At 46.1% G+C, this 22,385-nt stretch overlaps 1 protein-coding gene across 1 annotated transcript in view; it reads left to right on the top strand.

The window, feature by feature from the left end:
- Positions 1-22,385, top strand: part of LOC144803510 (neutral amino acid transporter 9-like) — a 278,514-nt gene that overhangs the window by 159,366 nt on the left and 96,763 nt on the right. The window contains exon 5 of the mRNA XM_078671868.1: positions 3,581-3,684. Within this exon, the coding sequence (XP_078527994.1) occupies positions 3,581-3,684 (104 nt within the window). The remainder of the gene's footprint in view (positions 1-3,580; positions 3,685-22,385) is intronic.

Genomic DNA, 22,385 nt, shown 5'->3' with positions numbered 1-22,385 from the left:
AAGTGCATCGGTGCTCGAGCTCTCTTGCACTTTGATGGTTTGTGCAAATGTAGCATGTGGATTGCTGGTGTTTGGATAGCGCTCAGAGTGTTGCTTGAAGGCGCTGCTACATTTAGGAGAGACTTAACTGAAAACCCGCCAGACACGGTGATTTATGTGAACTGCACAGAGTTGTCTTCTAAATGACAGGCGCTAGGGCAGTCTGGGTGTAAGACTCTACCTTTCCTCAAATGCGTCACCTTTCTTTCACTGGTTTACCATATCGTGACAGAGTGCAATGAACTTTCACTCCAGCAAACCTCACATACACCTGCACCCCTGTGTCAAAACGAGTGGCACTGCTGCTCAGTGCGCGAGAAATAATGCACTGAAAAGGAAGAGTCGGAAAGGTGAACACTGGCTCTGCACTTCTGAATATAAATAAAAAAGTAGCATTTGTTTTTATCATGTAACTTTCTTTGGTGATGGAAACCAATTGGTTAATAGAGTTACAGGCTCTCAAACAATTTACTTGTGCCCTGTATTATTTATTTGGCAGCATTTGTGCCCTCTCGTCTTCCTTGTTAAACAAAGTGTTTGAGTGATGTCTTGAGCAGAATGAATAGCAATGACACTGTGCCTGGTAAGACAATTGGCGTTGTCATAACCGTTGACAGGTGCAGAGCTACTGTTATTTAAGTAAACTCAAGTCAGGTCCTGTGAGCATGATGCGAAGCGCCACACATTGGAATGGGGCAGGCGTCTCGTCCTCGAATGAATGCGTCAAAGCCACACTCCACATTTTCACGCGCATGGTTAAGACTTTTCTATGTTGGCCAGGAGCAAGGGGAGGAGTTATGAAAGGATGGATTACACCTCTGCAGTGCTTTAAACTCTGGTGTAGAGGAGTGGGCTTGGAAAGGCCCCAGAAGACGAAGGACCCCCTCCGTGGGTACTGCACAGATTAATACATCTCCTCGAGGAGGTCCATTATGGATTCTTGGGGTAAGTCGTGAGGGGGTGTCACCATGAGTTACCCACACTGGGTGACACCAACCCTAGTGACGCCACTGGGAGGACGTTGCCTTACTTGTCACAGAGTGGGATGGGGGTCAGTGAGACTTGCTTACCCTATCCCACTACACTCTGTGACGAGGCATGAGTGATGGACAGTCAGCCCTGGGCACTTCAGGGCTTAAGATTAAAGCACCCAGGTTCGTAACTATTGGTGATGTGCTTCCTTGTCATGAAGAGGAGGAGGACTACACAGCACTTTGCTGGGCTGAGGAGGTTGCGGTCTCAGTGCTTTAAAACTTCAGCCTGGTAGAGTTTGGCTCAGGCTGCCAGGCACCTTCGCTTTTAGCTCATGTACAGGGCCTGGCTGCTTGACCCAAAAATGAAGATTTTGCTCAGCCGGACATTGCTTTTGCACAGCCTGGCAGACACTCTTGATGCTTTGAAAAACGATGATGGGCAGGGCCACTCCGCCATAACAACTTACTTGCAAATAATGTATCTTTCTTGCTCTCCAGCTGCAGGGATTTGATCTCACTGATGTATGGAACATGTTACAAAACCAACCAATGACAAGTTAAATACATTTCAACTTTATATTTACATAACAAGCTGTCACACAAAATTTGGCCTGGAGTGGGTAGAGTGCGATAGTATCTATTGACCTGAAATGACACATGTAAGCAACCTTACCCCACCCAGGAAACTGAACAGTAAGAACTGATGTCCCAAGATCAGGAGAAAAGACATCATAGAGCTTTTAGATTTATTGGAACTTGCATTATATTGTCTCAAGATTGTAGATATGTATTTTGTTAGCATTGAATTCGCAGATGTATTTGGGTCAAGTCATTTTTGGTTGACTCTCAGGTTAAGGTGTAGTTGAGATCTCAAACTGAAAAGATACAAGGTGACGGACCAATTGGATAGCACCTCACTATGACACTGCTAAAATATTTTTGGAAATTGTGCACTCTGCTCCAGAACCTGTCACCTTTTGGTGCCACTGAGTGCAGATTATTATTATTATTATTATACAATTCAAACAAAAGGAGGTGCACCGAAGAAAGCAAATCTAGTCCATAATAATTTCTTCAAATCGTTTCTTTATTCAAAAGTTTATATTCAATCATAAAAATAGCCAACGCGTTTCGTTCCCAAACTGAGAGCATTGCCTGGTCCTCACAGCTGCAGACTCAAGGTCCTCGTCAACTTCCCTGCAACTCCCGACAGTGGTGGGCAATCATCTTCCAGATCTCCAGGTCACTCCTGAGTGACATTGATTCTGTCCCCTCGGCTTGCAGGTACCTCTCAACTAGAATCCCCCTTTGGATTCCACTGGACACTCCTTCTTCAGCAGCTGCACTTTTCTCAAGTCCTCCATTGGGTTTGACAGCGGTTTCCGACACCACTTCACACCTATGCACCTGGCTTCCCTGGTGTAGGTAACATGGGTATTAGGGTGTCTACGGGCAGGGTGGCTCTCCAACCTTCTGTCTTCCATGGGGTTTCCTCAAGGTCCATTGGGAAGGGTCCTTTTTCTTTAAAACTGCAACCGCGACTTACTTGTTGATTTGTACACGCTCTCCTAGTCACTAAATTTGGGTGGTTGCTTGGGTTCCCAGCACTTCTACGTCCTCTCGACATTCTCTGGACCCGAGTTGTGGTTCTTATACCACTTTCTCAGTATATGGTTTGGTCCTCCCCTCGGGCCCACTGTGTATTTCATACTATTTACTTGAGAGTATTATATATTAAATACATATTTTTATAAATACCTTGTGTGGTTCTTTTTCACTTAATCTATATATATAAGATTGTGTTCTGGCACAACAAGCTGCTTTATACTCCTGCTAGACTAAGCCTGAAGGCTGTTCTCCACAGCTACCGCTTAGAGGGCTCTCTATGGTTGTCTAACACCTCCTAAATCACCATTAGGGTTGTCTGGACCGGTGCAGGGTGTCCACTTACATAAGTGTACATCACAGCTTTTCACAGTGGGTATTCCCTCTTCCACAATGGGTACCATACTACCTGAATCATTACCATGGTACAGCTAATTGAGCTGCTGTAGCAGCCCAACTCCAGTTATGGCCATATGGGAATTTCTCAAGAATTTTGAAAACAGTTAATGTCAATTTACTATGATTTTAGCCTTTTGCAAAGGAGATGGAGCCAACTTGGGATATGGATGCAGGAGCTTTAGGAGGAGATCATGATAGTGTGATGGCATTCTAAGGCTACTAGTCAATGTTTCTTTCACTGAAGTAAAATCTACTTAAACTGCTAACTCTAAAGAAGCTTCTGTGACTACTACTTTGGACCACAATAGCCACTCAGACCCAGTATGAAGTTCCCAAAATGACCTGCACAGGTCAAATGGCTAAAACTTGCAGTAAAACCCACCTAAATAGAGAGAGAGAAGAACAGGCTGGTCAAGCAGTGGATCTTTGTGGGAAGAGTAAGGGGGAAGCTCTTAGGTGCCATGACCAATATTCCACAATTAGTGAGTATAACAAAGAGGTCATGGGGACATATGGGACACTGCTATTGTACTAACACGTTCTGTTGTCTTCTCTCTCTGCAGAGTTTAACCAAGCCTTTCCGGTCATGTGTGGCACCTTGATGCTGGCCTACTTCCTGCACAACTTCATCATCAATTTAATGAGGAATAATGATGCCACAAAAAGCGTAAGTGCAAGAGACACCATGTCTATTAGTACGGCATGTAGAAAAGAGCATGGGATACCTCATCAAAACACATGTACAAAGAAGGGAATGACCTACCACATAATTGTACATCATACACCAGGGCACAGCTAACCACATAATAAAAAGGGCAGGAACTACCAAATAATTACGTATTTGCACCACTATGGCACTGACCACCTCATAATTACACATGGCCACCACTAGTTAAAAAAAAGGCTACCTCATAAAAATACATGTTCATAAGAATGAGACAGTTGTATCCAACATCAAAGGGGTGTAACAAAGACACACACAAGGGATGTATTGATATGTCAAAGTATTGGTGCTGATGTAATAGTATTACACCTATCTGGTAGAGACTTATAGCTGCAGATTTCTTACCTTTGTATTTCCCAGCCGTCACACTGGATCCAGAAACTATTGTGTAAGCAGTACCCCTGCACGCCGTTAGGTGGCTCCGTTTGGTTCTGCATGGCATCGTCAGCATCATTAACGCCGGATGCGATATCGTGGTCACCTATATAGGCACCACCCTGCCATATGGATGGCAGTTCTTTTCTTACCGTGCCAGTTAGCCCTGATTCAGAGAAGAGATACTCCTCTGTCTCTTTTTTCGATGTTTTGTCCAAGATTTTTTGTTGTGTGTCAAAGGAATGACTTCTAGAAAGGTAGGGTTCAAGCCATGTGGCGCTGCCCAGCGCCAGACCCTCTGGACCCCACGAGCTCCACGGGGCCAGATGCTGCTACGACGCCAACAACCACCATGCACTCAACGCCGGCCGATCCTCCACCTGACTCTAGGCCACGCCGAAGCTCACCTACAGACCCTTCACCTGCCGTAACTGCAACTACACCTGCCAGGACCCCCGGCACCTCATTCACTCCCCACCAAGGTGGACCACAACCACCTCAGATGCATACTGCTCAACACCCACTTCTTCCACAGGCACGCCGTTGAACTCTGGGACCTACTCGAATCGACCTCCCTGGACGCTGCTTTCCTGATGGAGAACTGGATGAACTCCTCATCGGCACTTGACTTTGCCATAGCGATCCCGGATGGCTACAAGATCACCCGCAGGAACTGCACCAACAGACTGGATGGAGGAATCGTCATCGTCCACAGAAATACCCTTAGAATCTAAACCAACACCGAAGACACCCTCAGCATCACTGAACACCTGCACTTCCAGATCCACATCGATCCCAACCCCCCCTCAGAGGAACACTCGTGTACAGACCCCCCGGACCCTGGCCACAATTCATCAACTCCATCACAGACGCCATCAGCGCACACGTCCTGGCCTCCACAGACTACATGCTCCTCGGAGACCTGAACTTGCACCTCAAGAACACCAACGACAGCAACTCCACCACACTACTGGACAACCTCGCCAACCTCTGCATCAAACAGCTCGTCACTACACCCACCCACTCTGCTGGACACACGCTCGACCCCATTTTCTCCGCCAGCAACCATGTGTCCGTCAGCCACACCACCAAACTCCACTGGACCAACCACCGCTGCATCCACTTCTCCTTCAAGAAGACCACCGCATGCAACCACCAGCAAAGAATCCCCCACCGCAGTTGGAACAAGGTCACCGAAAACCAGCTAATCACCACCCTTGCCAGAGACCCACCGACCGACCACACCGAGACAGCCGCCCGCAGCCTCAAGCAATGGATTGATGACTACGCCAACACTCTCGCCCTGATCAAGAAACCCACAAACAGATGCAATGACAGTAGAGCCATCTGGTTCACCGCCGACCTCCAGACATCCAAGCAGACCTGACGGAAGCTAGAGAAGAAATGGTGCCACGAGCAAACTCCGGACAAGCATGCAGCCCTCAAGAACGCCATCCCGAGACACCACCAACTCATTTGAACGGCCAAAAGGACCTCCTTCAAGGAACGCATCGACAACAATGCACACAACAGCAAAGAACTCTTCAACATCTTGAAGGAGCTCGCCAACCCCAGCTCCAGCTCTAACGACATCCCACCATCACAAGGACACTGCGACTCTCTAGCTACCTTCTTCTCACCGCAAGATTGCAGACATCCACAACAGCTTCAACACCCATGCCCCTCCGACAGCTGCCGATAGCCCCAGAATCACTGCCCACAATCATACCGGCCACCTGATCTCATGGAACCATGTCAACGACGAAGACACCATCAAGACCATGAACATCATTCCCTCCAGCTCACCATCAGACCCCTGCCCCCACCACATCTTCAACAAAGCGATCTTCATATCGCACCCCAACTCCGTAAGATCTTCAGCAACTCATTTGAGACCACCAACTTCCCGGAAAGTTGGAAACACAACGAGAGAGCAACGCCCTTCTCAAAAAATCCAACGCCGACCCAAAGGACCTCAAGAACTTCCAGCCCATCTCCCAGCTCCCGTTCCAGGCAAAAGTCATTGAGAAGATCGTTAACAGACAACTGACCCAAATCCTTGAAGAGAACAACACCCTGGACTCGTCCCAATCCGTATTCTGCAGCAACCACAGCACCGAAACAGCCCTCATCACCACCACCGACGACATCAGAACCCTGCTGGAAAATGGCAAAACCATGGCCCTCATCCTCCTGGACCTCTCGGCCGCCTTCGACACCGTCTACCACCTCACCCTGCGCACACGCCTCTACAACGCGGGGATCCGCGACAAAGCCCTGGACTGGATCACCTCCTTCCTCATTGATAGAACCCAGGGAGTCCGCCTTCCTCCATTCCGACCCGATGCCACCAAGATCAGCTGTGGCGTACCCCAAGGATCATCCCTCAGCCCGGCCCTCTTCAACGTCTACATGACACCGCTCTCCAACATCGTCCGATTGCACGACCTCAACTTAGTCTGCTACACCGACGACACCCAGCTTATCCTCTCCCTTACCAAAGTCCCCGCCACCACCAAAACCAACATCCACGAAGGGATGAAGGCCATCACCGAATGGACGAAGAGCTGTTGCCTGAAACTGAACTCGTATAAGACGGAGGTCCTCATCCTCGGCTCACCCCTTCTGCCTGGGATGACTCCTGGTGGCCAGCCTCGCTGGAAACTGCGCCGAGAACCACAGACCATGCACGCATCCTTGACTCTTTTCTGTCAATGACCCAACAAGTCAATGCCGTCTCCTCCTCCTGCTTCAACACCATATGTATGCTTCGAAAGATCTACAGATGGATCCCCACCGAAACCAGAAGGACGGTCACCCAGGCCCCTCACCAGCAGCCTGGACTACGGCAACACCCTCTACGCGGGAACCATGGCCAAACTCCAGAAGAGACTCCAACACATACAAAACGCCTCCGCACGCCTTATCCTCGACATCCCCTGCCACAGCCACATCACCGCTAGGGATGGGTGGAATTTGCGTAATCGTGTTACGCAAATCTCTTCGAAATATTAAAAAATCTCCACGGACATGCAGAAATTACGCAAACACGCAGAATTGTCCGCAATGCTTTTTTACTGTTCGCAATCGCTGTTTGCGTGCTCGGTGGGAAATATCTCGCATACACGCATTTTAAGAACGTGAACAAGCAAAACCTTTTGCGAAGTCGTGGAACGCAGAATTTTGGGCAATTTCGCGTTCTCCGCGGAACGTGGAAATTACCCAAATTCCGCAAATTCCGCAAGCGGAACAGAATGTACTGCCCAGGCCTAATCACCGCCCAACTGAAGGACCTGCACTAGCTTCCCGTCAACAAGAGGATCACCTTTAAGCTCCTCACCCACACTCACAAAGCACTCCACGACGCCGGACCAGTATACCTCAACAAGCGACTCACCTTCTACACCACCATCCGCCAGCTCAGCTCTGCTGACCTCGCCCTCGCCACTGTCCCACGCATCCACCGAACAACCACTGGCCATGTCTGAACTGGGGTGGCAGAGTGAGCTAAAGAATGGTGATGGATTAAACCCAGATCAGTTGACTGGGGGTGAGTGTTTGATTTGCTCAAAAGCTCCGTCCATCATCCCCTTTTGTATCGCTTTGTTCGCCCTAAGTTGGCAGGGTATGCTCAGACGTGAGTCCCTTGCTCACTTTGCCACTGGATTCAATATAGCCTGGCTGATGAGGATTATGAATCCGAAACCGGTCCCAGGATGCTTGTTTCCGGTCCAGGGAAGGCATGGCTTGGCAGTTCGGGCTGGACTGTTCCCATGAGGCACAGGGTCAGACTGATTTGCATATGGCCATGTCTGAACTGGGGTGGCAGAGTGGGCTAAAGAACGGTGATGGATTAAACCCAGATCTGTTGACTGGGTATGAGTGTTTGATTGGTTCAGATGCTCCGTCCATCACCACCCCCTTTTGTGAACTATAAGTTCACCACAGCTTACCATCCACAAACCAATGGCCTTTGACATTGAAAGGCATGATCATATGACTCGCTGAAAAACTCAAAAGGAAATGGGATGCCTGCCTGCTTTTGGTCTACAGAGAGATGCCTCAGAAGCGAGTAGGGTTTTCTCCCTTTACACTTTTGTTAGGCCATCCTGTAAGGGGACCACTTTGTCTTGTGAACCAAGGTTGGAAGAAACCTCTCCAAGAACCTAAGCAGGATATTGTAGACTATGTGCGAGGCCTACGTTCCAGAATGGCAGAGTACATGATGTGCACTTTATGAACAATGTTTTATGGTATCTGTTTTTATATTTGTTATTATGAATATTATGAATTTGTGCATTTTATCTGCTGTAATGAGAATTGTTCTTTTATGAATATATTTTTGTACAAAAAAGTAATTGAATTGAATTGAATTGAATTGAATAGCAGAGTACATGAAGAAAGCATCCAAAAATCCTGAAGCCACTTAAGAGCTCCAGAACCTCTGGTATGACTAAAAGGCTGCACTGGCTGCACTGGTGGGAGTTCCAACCAGAACAGAAGTTGTAGGTTTTGGAGCCTGTGGCACCAAGGGCTCTCCAAGACAAATGAGTGGTCCTTACCCTATCCTAGAAAAGAAATGTGAAGCCACCTGCTTGGTAGACCTGAAATACGAGGCGCTGGTGCAGCGGGCTAAAAGTCTGTAAATCGTTTTTAAACCTGCTATTTAGCATTCTTGTATGTTTTTATAAAGTGTACTTTGGTGCTACTTACCCTGTTGCTGCTCGGTCATTGCCCCGGTCCACCACGGCTTGTGCCGCTTGTGTGGAGGGCATCGCTGACCTTTGGCCCGGCCCCTGAGGGCATTTCACTTCCGCCAGAGGCGGGACCGGTGCCTTTTTATTCGGCACTTCACTCTCCCGCGCAGCGGACGCGCCTGAAATACGAGGCGCTTGTGCAGCGGGCTGAAAGTCTGTAAATCATTTTTAAACCTGCTATTTAGCATTCTTGTATGTTTTTATAAAGTGTACTTTGGCGCTACTTACCCTGTTGCTGCTCGGTCATTGCCCCGGTCCACCACGGCTTGTGCCGCTTGTGTGGAGGGCGTCGCTGACCTTTGGCCCGGCCCCTGAGGGCATATCATTTCCGGCAGAGGCGGGACCGGTGCCTTTTTATTCGGCACTTCACTCTCCCGCGCAGTGGACGCGCACGGAGGACCGCCGGCGGGTCGCCGAAGGCTCACCAAAGGCGAGCCCGTCTGCGCCCGTCCGCGCTGGTCCGTCGCCAGGAGCCGGGACCTCTGGTCGATAGGAGCTGTTTGCTCTTAGGAGCTATGCGAGATGCAGGGCTCATATGTGGCACCCCGGTTCTCTATGCGCACAATGCGACCAATGTGGCTTTAAGGCCACAGAGGGTCACCTGATGCCGACAGCCAAAGTCTTGGGGGTCATTGATTCCACTAAACTGAAGATAGTGAGCTTAAATTGTAGGTCCCTAGTGAAACACTATGAAGATGTCCATGAGCTACTTATTGACCACTCCCCTGACCTACTGTTTTTGACAGAGACTTGGACCACTGCTGACACTCCAGCTGTTCTAACCCTGGCTCTTCCTCCAGGTTACCTGGTCTGTGCCCAGAACAGACCCACGGGAAGGGGCGGTGGTATTGCGATAATTTTTAAAAGTATTTATAATTGTACCCTCAACCCTACATGTGTAGCTAATTGTGAGAGTGCGACGTTTAAGGTGAGAGTTTCTGATACTTTTACCCTTACGGGTCTGCTGGTATATCGCCCTCCTGGGCCAGTGAGTGCCTTTCAGGACTCACTGGTGTCGCTCATCTCGACACTAGCTCTTCGATCAGCAAACTTCACTGTGCTGGGGGACCTCAACCTTCACTTTGAGCGCCGTGACGCACCCTCTATCCAAAAATTCCTAGGTGACCTGGAGGCATGCCAGCTGATTCAGCTAGTCAATGGGCCATGACATCAGGCAGGTCATCTTCTGGACCCAGTATTCACCAACATCCAGAAAGTTAAAATCACTATTCCTAGCCCCCTTAGCTGGACCGACCATTTCCCAGTCTTTATTTCAATTGACATCCCAGTCGGCCGCAGGGATGCGCCTCCCCCTTTACGGTGGAGACGCCCGTGCAATAAGCTGGATAATTGCCTGTTTGAAACCAGACTGAAAGTATCTTGCCCAGTCTGGCCTAGTAACATTGATGAGGCCGACATAGCCTATAGGGAATGGATAAATGAGTCGCTTGACCATTTTATCCCTATAAAACTATCAAGGCCTAAGCATGTGCAATCCCACCAGTGGTACTCTGAGGCTCTTGCAGACAAAAAAGGCAATGTAAGCTACTGGAGCGTACTTGGAGACGATCATATGATTATGTGGCTAAAATCAACTTTAGATCTGCCACTAAAGAATATCATAAACTCATTAAATCATCTAAAGCGAAGTACTACTCTGACCTGATCAACTCCAGTACTAACCGCTCCAAAACTATCTTTGCATTAGTGAAGGATCTGACCAAGGCTCCGGAAGGTCCAGGTAACTTGATAGCATCTGATGCACAGTGCGAAGAGCTGTACTGTTTTTTCCAAGACAAAAAAAAAGGGATTTATAACTCTCTACACTCGGATAGCCATACTATGGCTCCTGGCCCGCCTTAGGTCCCATTTCTTCTTTGTGCCCGCTTCAAGTCTTACCACCTATCGAACTGATAGAGATGGAATCTCTGGCCTCCAGGATCAAGTCGGGTTCCCCGGATGACCCGGGAAAACCTGATCTATTCAGAGCCTCCCAGGAGTCCATTTTGCGGGAGGGGCTAATGCTGATTAATAACTCTCTTCAGTCAGCAGCCGTCCCAAAATCCTGGAAACATGCCATGGTAGTTCCCCTCCTAAAGAAGCCAACGCTAGACCCCGCTAGGCCGGAGATTTACCGACCGATTTCCTTACTTCCATATCTTGCTAAGATTATGGAAGCTCATGTGAACTCCATTCTGACCACTCATCTGGAATCCAATGGAATTCTGGATGAGTCTCAGAATGGCTTCCGTGCCAAACACAGTACGGAATCGGCTCTACTGTCAGTCACGGAACATCTAAGGGAGGTGCAGGACCAGGGCGAGACCTTGTTTGTGATTCTACTGGACTTGATTGCGGCCTTTGACACGGTCTCCCACAGGATCTTGTTAGAGCGACTGTGGGAGATCGGAGTCAGAGGGAGTGCCTTGGACTGGTTCGCGTCTTTTCTATCTGACCGTTCCTTCCAGGTGCAGGCCCCGCCGTTCTTGTCCAGCAGGCACTCTGTGGAGTGTGGGGTCCCGCAGGGCTCTGCGCTTAGCCCCACATTGTTTAATGTGTATGTCTGTCCCTTGGCAGTGTTGGCACGAGATCGTGGAATCAGGCTGGTATCGTATGCTGACGATACTCAGCTTATTTTCACTATCTCCAAGGATATTGAGCTAGACCAAATCAAATTCCAGGAAGACATCTTGGCCATCTCTAACTGGCTGTCCCAGAACTGTCTCCAGTTAAACTCCTCCAAAACAGAGGTACTTGTCATAGGCAAGGAAACCCAGAGTTGGAACCATCATTGGTGGCCCTCCATATTAGGACCTCCACCTATTCCTAAGGAGGTAGTAAAAAATCTGGACGTGATGTTGGACAGCTCGCTCTCTTTAGAGTCACATGCCAAAAAAGTAGCGGGCACCTGCTATGGCCGCTTGCGTGCTCTTAAACCCATTCTTGGCTTCTTTGAGCCTCCCACTCGTCAGGTCATAGTCCAGGCGGTAGTCTTATCCCATCTAGACTACTGCAATGTTCTTATGCTGGGCTCTAACCTGACAGTGATTAATAGACTACAGAGAGCTCAGAATGCGGCTGCCCGTACTCTGTTTGCCTGGCCTAAAACCTGCCATATCTCCCCGATTCTTAGACGCCTGCATTGGTTGCCCATAAAACAACGCATCCAATTTAAAACTGTATGCATTACTCACAGAATCCTGTATGGCTCCGGTGCACAAATTCTGCAGGGATTTTGTACCCTCTATGCCCCCACGCGCACTCTCCGCTCAGCGGATCTATCCCTTGCTGGCACAATCAAAATCCAGAGAAGTAGAGCCGGTGGCCGCTCTTTCAGGTACCTAGCCCCGAAGTAATGGAATTCGATCCCCCTAAAAGCTTGGGCTACCACGAATCACATGCTCTTCAGAAAACAGATTAAAACTTGGCTGTTCTCCTCTATCTAGCTTTCTCTCTTCTCCTTAACCCCTGGATGGACACTGGTATACCCATGATGTGGACACTGCGGATAGCATGCCCGTCAAAACAGCAGTCTGACCAAGTTAAGGAGAGTATCAAAGCTGAAGTAAGCAAGATGCTGGAGGTAGGGGTTATTGAACCCTCATAGAGTCCCTAGGCTATCTCAGTGGTCTTAGTCCCCAAGCCTGACCCACAGATTGAAAGAGAGAAATTGGGTTGTGTGTGGACTGCAGAGGTCTCAATACTGACTGTCCCTAAAGCAGAAGCTCAATCTATACTGAGAGCTGATGAGCTGATAGATACATTGGGTGCAGCCAGATTTCTCAGGACCTTTGACTTACCAGCAGGTTACTGGCAGATTGGCATGCCCCCAAGAACTAAAGAAAATATAGCATTCTCCACACCAGGTGGCATTATAAGTTTATTGTTATTCCCTTTAGCTTAATGAATGCCCCAGCCACCTTCCAATGGTTGGTAAATCAAGTGCTTTCTAGGTTGGAGGCCTTTAGTACAGCATATCTTGATGATATTGCTGTTTTTAGCTCCTCCAGGCAGGATCACCTGGTCCACCTGGGGAAAGTTTTACAGGCCCTGCTATCCTCAGGTCTAACTATCAAGATATCAAAATGCTAGATAGGGTGGGGTACTGTTGTATACTTGGGCCACCTTGTAGGTGGAGGCCAAGTGTAACCCTTATAACCAAAGATCCAGACAATTCTGGACTGGGAAGCTCCAACACCCCAGATCCAAGTCAGGGCATTCCTTGGCATGACAGGGTATTACAGGAGGTTTGGGAAGGGGTATGGATCCATTGTAACACCCCTCACAGAACTCACCTCCACGAAGATGCCCAAGAAAGTAAATTGGACAGTTAAGGGTATATTTAATAGAAACTGGTGGAGCGTGGTGTTACGCCAAAATTGGAAAGGCCGTGCGCCATCAGTTTCACAATGCAGGGACTTTTGGTATTCACAGAAGTTAGGATTTTGTCTTAAGTTTGTCTTAAGACAGACTTAAGACAGACTTAAGACAAACTTAAGACAAAATCCTAACTTCTGTGAATACCAAAAGTAGTAAGTTCATTCTGTGAATACCAAAAGTAGTAAGTGCATTCTGTGAATGCCAAAAGTAGTAAGTGCATTCTGTGAATACCAAAATAGTAGTAAGTTTAGGATTGAGTCTTAAGTTCTTTCTGTGAATCGGGCACAATATGTCTTAGGAAACTGGGGGCATATTACTAACAAGTAGCGATATTTATCGCTAAATAGGCTTAGCGACGATTTTTTTATTGCTGCCTATTGCTGGATATGTTAGCGGAGAAAACATGCTATTAGCAATGTTTTTCTCCATTGTGCTAAAAAATCCAGCGATAGCAGCGAAATGCGTGAATATCGCTTAGAATACAGCGATATTCACGCATTAGCGACGAAATGCTCTTAGCCATGTTATCCACCTCCCATTGGATAACATGGCTAAGAACTGGTCTGAACAAAGCGATACAAAAGAGGATGATGGACGGAGCGTTTCAACAAATCAAACACTCACCCCCAATCAACTGATCTGGGTTTAATCCATCACCATTCTTTAGTTCACTCAGCCACCCCAGTTTAGACATGGCTATATGCAAATCAGTCTGACCCTGTGCCTTATGGGAACAGTCCAGCCCAAACTGCCAAGCCATGTCTTCCCTGGACCGGAAACAAGCATCCTGGGACCAGTTTCGGATTCATAATCCTCATCAGCCAGGCTATCTTGAATCCAGTGGCCAAGTGAACAAGGGACTCACGTCTGAGCATACCCTGCCACACTTAGGGCGAACAAAGCGATACAAAAGGGGATGATGGACGGAGCGTTTCAACAAATCAAACACTCATCCCAGTCAACTGATCTGGGTTTAATCCATCACCATTCTTTAGTTCACTCAGCCACCCCAGTTCAGACATGGCTATATGCAAATCAGTCTGACCCTGTGCCTTATGGGAACAGTCCAGCCCGAACTGCCAAGCCATGTCTTCCCTGGACCGGAAACAAGCATCCTGGGACCGGTTTCAGATTCATAATCCTCATCAGCCAGGCTATCTTGAATCCAGTGGCCAAGTGAACAAGGGACTCACGTCTGAGCATACCCTGCCACACTTAGGGCGAACAAAGCGATACAAAAGGGGATGATGGACGGAGCATTTCAACAAATCAAACACTCACCCCCAGTCAACTGATCTGGGTTTAATCCATCACCATTCTTTAGTTCACTCAGCCACCCCAGTTCAGACATGGCTATATGGTCTGAGCAGGCATGGGTTTTTGGCGATAGCCGGAATATTTCCATCGCTAGTCCTGCCTTGCTAATAGGCGTTAGCGACGTTAGCGACTGCTTTCAGTCGCTAACAGGTTGGGTACACCCACTTTGCATGTCATTAGCGATAAATATCGCTGAAATGCAAAGCGGGCCCCAAACCGCTCACTATCGCCTAAAAGCTGTCGCTAACATCAGTTAGCGACAGCTTGCTAATAGAGCGATAGAACTATCGCAGCTTAGCCGCAGAAAACCGCCGCTAAACCTGCGATAATTGCCTATCACCACCCTTGGTAATATGCCGCCGGGTTTCTGTGGCAGTATCCCCTGCACGAAAGTTACCCTTTTTGCATGGTTACCACTCACTTTTTGTCTGATATCTGATGACTGGGGGTGCACTTGGTCCCTGACTAACAGGTTCCCACTGCCTGTGTTCTTTGCCAAAATTGTACCTTGTTTCCACAATTGGCACAGGTACCTGTGGTACCAAGAGCCTTGTGACCAGACAGGATCTCTATGGACTGTAACATGTATTATGTCACCCTCAGAGACTCCTCACCTAACACATAAACACTGCCATAGCAGATTGTGTGTTTGGTGCAGACACATCTTAAGAGTCGACATGATAAACATCCCTGTGTGCCATGCCCACTAACACTGCCTGTGGCATAGGTAAGCCACCCCTCTAGCAGGCCTCACAGCCCTAAGGCAGGGTGCACTATACCACAGGTGAGGGCATAGCTGCATGAGCCATATGCCCCTACAGCATCTAAGTCTATTTTTAGACATTGTAAGTGCAGTGAAGCCATATCGAGTACATGGGCTGGGAGTTTGTCATTACGAGCTCCAATGCTCCATGATGGTTTTACTGAATGCTAAGAAGTTTGGTATCAAATGTCTTAGCACAATAAGCCCACACTGATGCCAGTGTTGGATTTATTGTAACATGCACTTCTACAATAACCTGAAAAACGACCAACTCCCTAGTGTACAGCTGACTGGTCAGACATGTTTCTGACCTTCTGACATGGCAGCACTTGAGTAACCCTGGGCAAAGCACTACGCTACGCTCGCATAGTTTGGGAAGTTTTCCGCTACTTCGCACTACGCGGACTGCACGCAGCACAGTGCAAACACGCATAGCGTAGTGCAGAGGTAATTTTTTGCTTGCTCGCGGTCCTCAACGTCAAGCTGGCGACCGCCAGCAAGCAAAATGACATCCCGGCGAGACTTTCTTCTTGTTCACAATCAGCAACATCAAGTTGCCGATCGCGAGCGTGGAAAATAAACCTCCCGGCAAGTTTCTCAACGCGAGGAGGTCAGGTTTCTCATTGCAAGTGGTCACGTATGCTCGCGACCGCTCGCAATGAGAAACTACCAGTCCGCATTGAGACAGCTGCCGCTCGAGTAAAAATCTACTCAAGCGGCAGAAAACTACAGCTCGCACTGTGCAAGATGCCGTTTTCAATAATTGCACAGTGCCGGATGCTTGTCCGTACTGTGCAATCATTGAAATGGCATCTTGCACAGTGCGAACAGGATACTACGCAGTTCACGTAGTGCTACGCGTAGCTCGCGAAGTGCGCCTCACGGAGCTACGTGTAGCACTACTTCGCGAACTACGCCCAGCCCTCGTGGATCAGGAAAAAGGCCTGCTTGGGGTGGAGGTGCTTCTCGGTTATCCCTAAGCAGTAACAGTATTCATAGTGGTAAGCCTTAAATGCTTCCTGACCTTTTTTATGCTAGCCTGGGCCTCTCCAGCTAGTGTAGATACCCGTCCCTCTGACCAAACTCCACTTTTGGCGGCAAGGTCAGTGGTAAAATTAGTAGTGTGTAGAGGTGAGTCCCCTCTGAGCCAGGACTACCCTTAAGGTGTCCTGAACTGAAATTACCCCCTCCTTGGAAAATCCTCCATGCTGAATGGAAGGATTTTAGCAAATAAGATTAGGGGATACCCGCTCCCCAAATGGAGGGGACATAAAAAGGGTGTAGTCACCCTAAAGGTAAGTATCCCATTGGCTACTCCCTGGCAGTGCCTAGAAGGCCCCTGAATTCAGTATTTTGGGGTACCCCTTCACCTTGATCCTCAGTTTCCTATGACCTAAGAAGAAGGACTACGAAGAAGACACCGTGCAGCCAAGCCTGAAGATGGCTACTGATTTATACCCAGCCCAACCCTACCAGCCTGTCTCCCATTTAAAGCATGTCTCCCATTTAAAGACCCTACAAAGAAGACAACGCCTGTCCTGAAGACAGCGACTTTCAGAAACCCGGGGAAGACCGTCTGCTCTTCCACAAAGACCAGGTGCATATTATCAAGAAAGGGGGTTACTTTATCGCCGCTTTTATCGGCAGGAACCTGCCGATAAAGCGGCGATAATGTGCTTGATAATATGCTCTATGAATTCCAATCGAAGCCCATGCTTCGATTGGAATTCATAGAGCATATTATCAAGCACATTATCGCCGCTTTATCGGCAGTTTCCTGCCGATAAAAGGGGTGATAATGTAACGCCCTTTCTTGATAATATGCCCCCAGATCTCCCGAGAACAGCTGCCCTGTCTATAGGAAAACAACTCCAAGCACACCTGATCCAGCTGGAACCTCAAACCTGCCCACTCTGCACCTGACGCCGACAGTCCAAGTATGAGTGGCTCACCTGTCCAGTGAAACCTCCCCAGCGTTCCAGACCTCGAAATCATCAAGAGCTAACTTCTCCTGGACTCCAGGAATATGCCTGCAGCCTCATCACAAAGGTTCCACCTGACCGCGACCGGCTCCAGTAAAGAGGTTTCGAAGTCTAAATGCACCCATCGCCCCCTGACTTTGAGGAGCCCAGCCAACGATGCCTCGTCGTCTACGACACCTCTACTTACCTACCCAAATGTCCATCTCAGTATATCTTTCTTTTAACCAGGTTCTAAAGCTTTATTCAATAATGCATATGAGTGTATGTAAACCTTCTTTAATTAGAACATAATATTATTCATCTGCTTTTACATGTGGTATTGGTCTAGATTTCTAACACAAACGTGGGCATTATCCTACACTACCAGAACAGCCAAATATACAGCAACTACAGCTGATTTAAAAATGCAATGGTACATGATCAAAAAAATTTAACTAATTCACAAAAGTGAACATTAACAATGGAAATATTAGGCAATGAAAGAACTGATGATTTTGGGGTCCCCCCCTAACCTAGGGGGAGGATCAAGCAGATGCCTTGCACCTTAAGAGCATAAATAAAAAGCACATTTTGTTGAACTTCAGTGGTGGTCCCATCCTCTTAGGACCACTCCAAGCACTGGCAAAAAAACAATCCCAACCAAAGGCCTTGCAAAGCATTATGGGACGAGATTAGCAGTGAATATTATAGTATCCAATGTCAAAATAATTCTACAAAGAGCTGCAGTTCACCTAGTCATTACTAGATGTCCCTCACGAGTCAAATGCAAAGCATTGAAATTATTCTTACATCAAGCTGCAGTTCCACTAGTCGTTACTAGGTGTCCCTCACGAGTCAAATGCAAAACCATTGAAACCCTTTCATCAAGCATTTGCATTTGACTCTTTTGATGGGTGGGCCAGGGTTATTTAAAATCCACCAATGTATAGGTTTCAATTCATGGTCTTCCATGAAATCACTAGTCATATCTGGGACTTTTGATTTCTTTATCCTACATAGAGGTGAGCTCTTTCTGGGTAATCTCTACAAGGCATTTGTTAACATGTATGTTTATATGACATTCCTTTCCTTGGGTTCTAACAATGCAGCTCCTCAATGCAGGGGGAACATGCAAGTCCTGATTACTTACTTATGATCTTATTTGCACTCTACTATTCTCTCTCATCACAGTCCTTACTCAAATGGGGATAAACTAGAACTGATGGCCTGATCTTCGGCAACAAGAGCTCTTCATGAGACTTCTTCTGGTGGCCAAAAAGACCTGGTACCCATGTCCACCCCCACTGACCGTGCCAATAACCTAGGTATTTCATGGATGACAGGCTCCCAATGGGCAAACAAGTGAACTCCGTCACATCCTTCTTCTTCATCCTACTCATGCTCCACAAAATGTTCTACTGGCTCCCCACCAACACCAGATGCATGGTCACCCACACCCTCATCAGCAGCAGACTGGACTACGGCAACCCACTGTATGCCGGTATCGCAAATCAACTTTTACAAAGACTCCAGACCACCCAAAACCCCACTGCCAGACTCTTCCTCAATATCCCCTCAAGGCACACATCACGCCCCACCTCAGAGAGCTAAACTGGCTACCAATCCAGATGCTATGCCATTTCAAACTGCTCACATATACATACATTCACAGCGTTGGACCTGCCTTCTCCAACCGCTGCCTCAACTTCCACCAACCCACCAGACAACTTCACTCAGCCTCACTCCTCCTTGCGCAAATACCCCACATCGACAGGAGCAAGTCAGGAGGACGCTCTTTTCCTACATTGCCACCAAATCCTGGAACGACCTTCCACACTACATCAGGACCTCCTCAACCCATCTCGAATTCCACAAGAAATTGAAGACCTGGCTATTCAAATAGGAGCTCAATTAGTCTACTCACGTACTCCACTGCCAGGATACCCCTCGGGCAATAAGCGCACTCTACAAATGCTCATAACATAACATGACATAAATCCAGTCCATTTAAACATGACAGACAGCACAAAGAACAAAAAGTGGGAGACAGGCTCATGCATCACTCGGACCATCAGGCATTCCCGTAGTCCATGTCAGTACCACCTCCTCCGCAGGTCACCAGCAGCCCAGGATTGCCACTGGAGCCGCTGCTTTTCGGCCCTGTTCAGCAGAGCTCCATGAGATGGCTGCTACTCTGCCGCCATCTTGGCCAAGCTCCCCCTCAACCTCTCATTTTAAGGCCTGCTTGTTATTTGACAGGGCAGCCCCAGAATTCGGCGATGCACACTGGTGAGCAATATATTTGAACTAGCTTAGAGAAAGATGAGAGCATTGTGGTTGCTGTCATGACCCTCAACATCTATCATGTCTATGAGGGATAGCCAAATCGAAAGGGACAGGAATATATAATTAATGCAGCTCTTTTGTGATCCACGCTTAAAAGTATGGGCACCACTGAGGTCCAAACGGAACCTACCATTACAAGGAATGTCTGACAAAATATCGAAATCAAAAATATCGAAATACAAAAATATCGGAACAAAAATATCGAAGTCAAAAATATAGGAATCCTATCCCTAACAAGGTAAGTACAAAAATATCGAAAAAATAATATCGTAGTACAAAAATATCGAAATTAAAAATATCGTTTTTTTAAATGTATTAATAATAATGTAAAAATAATTATAAAATACATATAATGTTACAAATATTAAATAAAAATATTAAAACATAATTAAAAAATTAAAACTAATACATATACATTTAAAATAAATTAAAAACGTAATAATTTAATGTAATTTTATATTTTTTAATTTCATTTAATTGATTTAATTTAAATTTATTTTATTTTTACCCTGTACGACTGTACCCCAAAACCCCAAAACTGACCCTGAACCCTAAAAATACCCCTTTACCCAAAAACCCAAAACTGACCCTGAACCCTAAAAATACCCCTTCACCCATGAACTGAAAACTGACCCTGAACCCTAAAAATACCCCTTTACCCAAAAACTGAAAACTGACCCTGAACCCTAAAAATACCCCTTTACCCATGAACTGAAAACTGACCCATAACCCTAAAAATACCCCTTTACCCAAAAACTGAAAACTGACCCTGAACCCTAAAAATACCCCTTTACCCAAAACCTGAAAACTGACCCTAAACCCTAAAAATACACCTTTACCCAAAAACTGAAAACTGACCCTGACCCCTAAAAATACCCCTTTACCCATGAACTGAAAACTGACCCAGAACCCTAAAAATACCCCTTTACCCAAAAACTGAAAACTGACCCTGAACCCTAAAAATACCCCTTTACCCAAAAACTGAAAACTGACCCTGAACCCTAAAAATACCCCTTTACCCATGAACTGAAAACTGACCCTGAACCCTAAAAATACCCCTGTACCCATGAACTGAAAACTGACCCTGAACCCTAAAAATACCCCTGTACCCAAAATTAATTAATATTATTTAATTACCAATTAATTATTAATTAACAATAACAATAAAGTAAATATATTAGCACATTTGCTGTAATTAATTTAATTTAATAATTAATATTATTTTGCACAATTAATTAATTAAGAATAACAATAAATTATATATAAAAAAATTACTATAATTAATGTAATTAAATAATTAATAATAATTAATTACCAACTAATTAATAATTATAAATATGTAAAAAATTATAATAATTAATTAACTAATGAATAGAAATTAATTACCAATTAATTATTAATTAAAATATGTACAAACATATATCAATTAATTAATTATTATTAAATTACTTCCCACCCTATTCCCCTATAAACCCATAACCCGCTACAGAACATATTTATCTATTAATAAATTAATTAAAAATAATTAAAAATTAATTCTCAATTAATTAATTAATAATTCCTACTAATTAATAATTAATTTAACATAATTAAATTACTTCCCACCCTATTCCCCTATAAACCCACAACCCGCTACAGTAGTAAAAGACAATATTTAATAAAATAACATTAAAAATAAATAATAAAACATAATAAATACAATATAATATACACTAAATTTATTTAAAAATTGATATTAGTAACATCAAAGTTATTAATTTCGATATTATTAACATCGATATTTACAACTTCGATATTACTGATATCATGCCAATATCGATATTTAGACTGTCGATATTACTTACCTTCGATATTTTTGTATATCGATATTTAAACTTCGATATTTTTGCATATCGATATTTAAAAATCGATATTTTGTCTGTGTACCCATTACAAGCCCCGAGGCCAAAGTGAAGAGTCAATTGATCAGCAGTGGGAGAACATCTTGTAGCAGGGCCCAGATCTAGCTGGGGAACACCCCAAGCTGCATCTTTTTCATTAGTTTTAGAGGCTCAGGGCCACAGGGTTTGAAAGTAACATTGATGTCACCAGCAATAATTACCCTATCTTTGTATAAAAGGGATTCTAAGGCTTTTTCTAAAATACACAAAGTTTTAGATATTTTGTGTAACTCACTGGGCCTGTTGTAAACATTAGAAATGTACCAAGAAGAACCAGCCCCATAATTTATATCAAGCCTTGTAACATGGAGGGCTAGCACATTTTATATCCACATAATTAAGCCTCCAGCAGGCCTACCCTTACCACCTAAAGAGGCGGGGCAAGAATGGATGGTAAACCCTGACCTGTGTACTGGCTCCACACACCATGGGCCTCATTCATTAGGTTTTGGTGCAGGGCAGCGCTGCAAGGAATCTTGCTGCGCTGCCCTACATCAAAAGAAAAGGGCAGGAATGCGCCATATCTATAGGATACGGTGCATTCCTGCCCTTTTCCCCTGCGCTGGTGCACAATGGGCTGCTATACGCCAACGCAGTCACCCTTGCATCATGGTGCAAGGGTGACTGCATTGTGGGCCAGAGTGATTTTGTGCAGGAAGGGGTACCTTCCTGCACAAAATCAATCCATTCAGGCGATTTTCTCTTTCTATGTGTACTGTAGAATGCAGCACACATAGAAAAAGGAAAAAATGAAGAGAACTGAGAACATTTCTCTTCGTTGCGCCTCCCTTATGCCACCCAAGGG

The sequence above is a fragment of the Lissotriton helveticus genome, chromosome 1_2, assembly GCF_964261635.1.
Source record: "Lissotriton helveticus chromosome 1_2, aLisHel1.1, whole genome shotgun sequence".
Classification (NCBI taxonomy): Eukaryota; Metazoa; Chordata; class Amphibia; order Caudata; family Salamandridae; genus Lissotriton; species Lissotriton helveticus.
The sequence above is the reverse complement of the archived record's forward strand: the minus strand, read 5'-3'. Positions and strand labels throughout refer to the sequence as shown.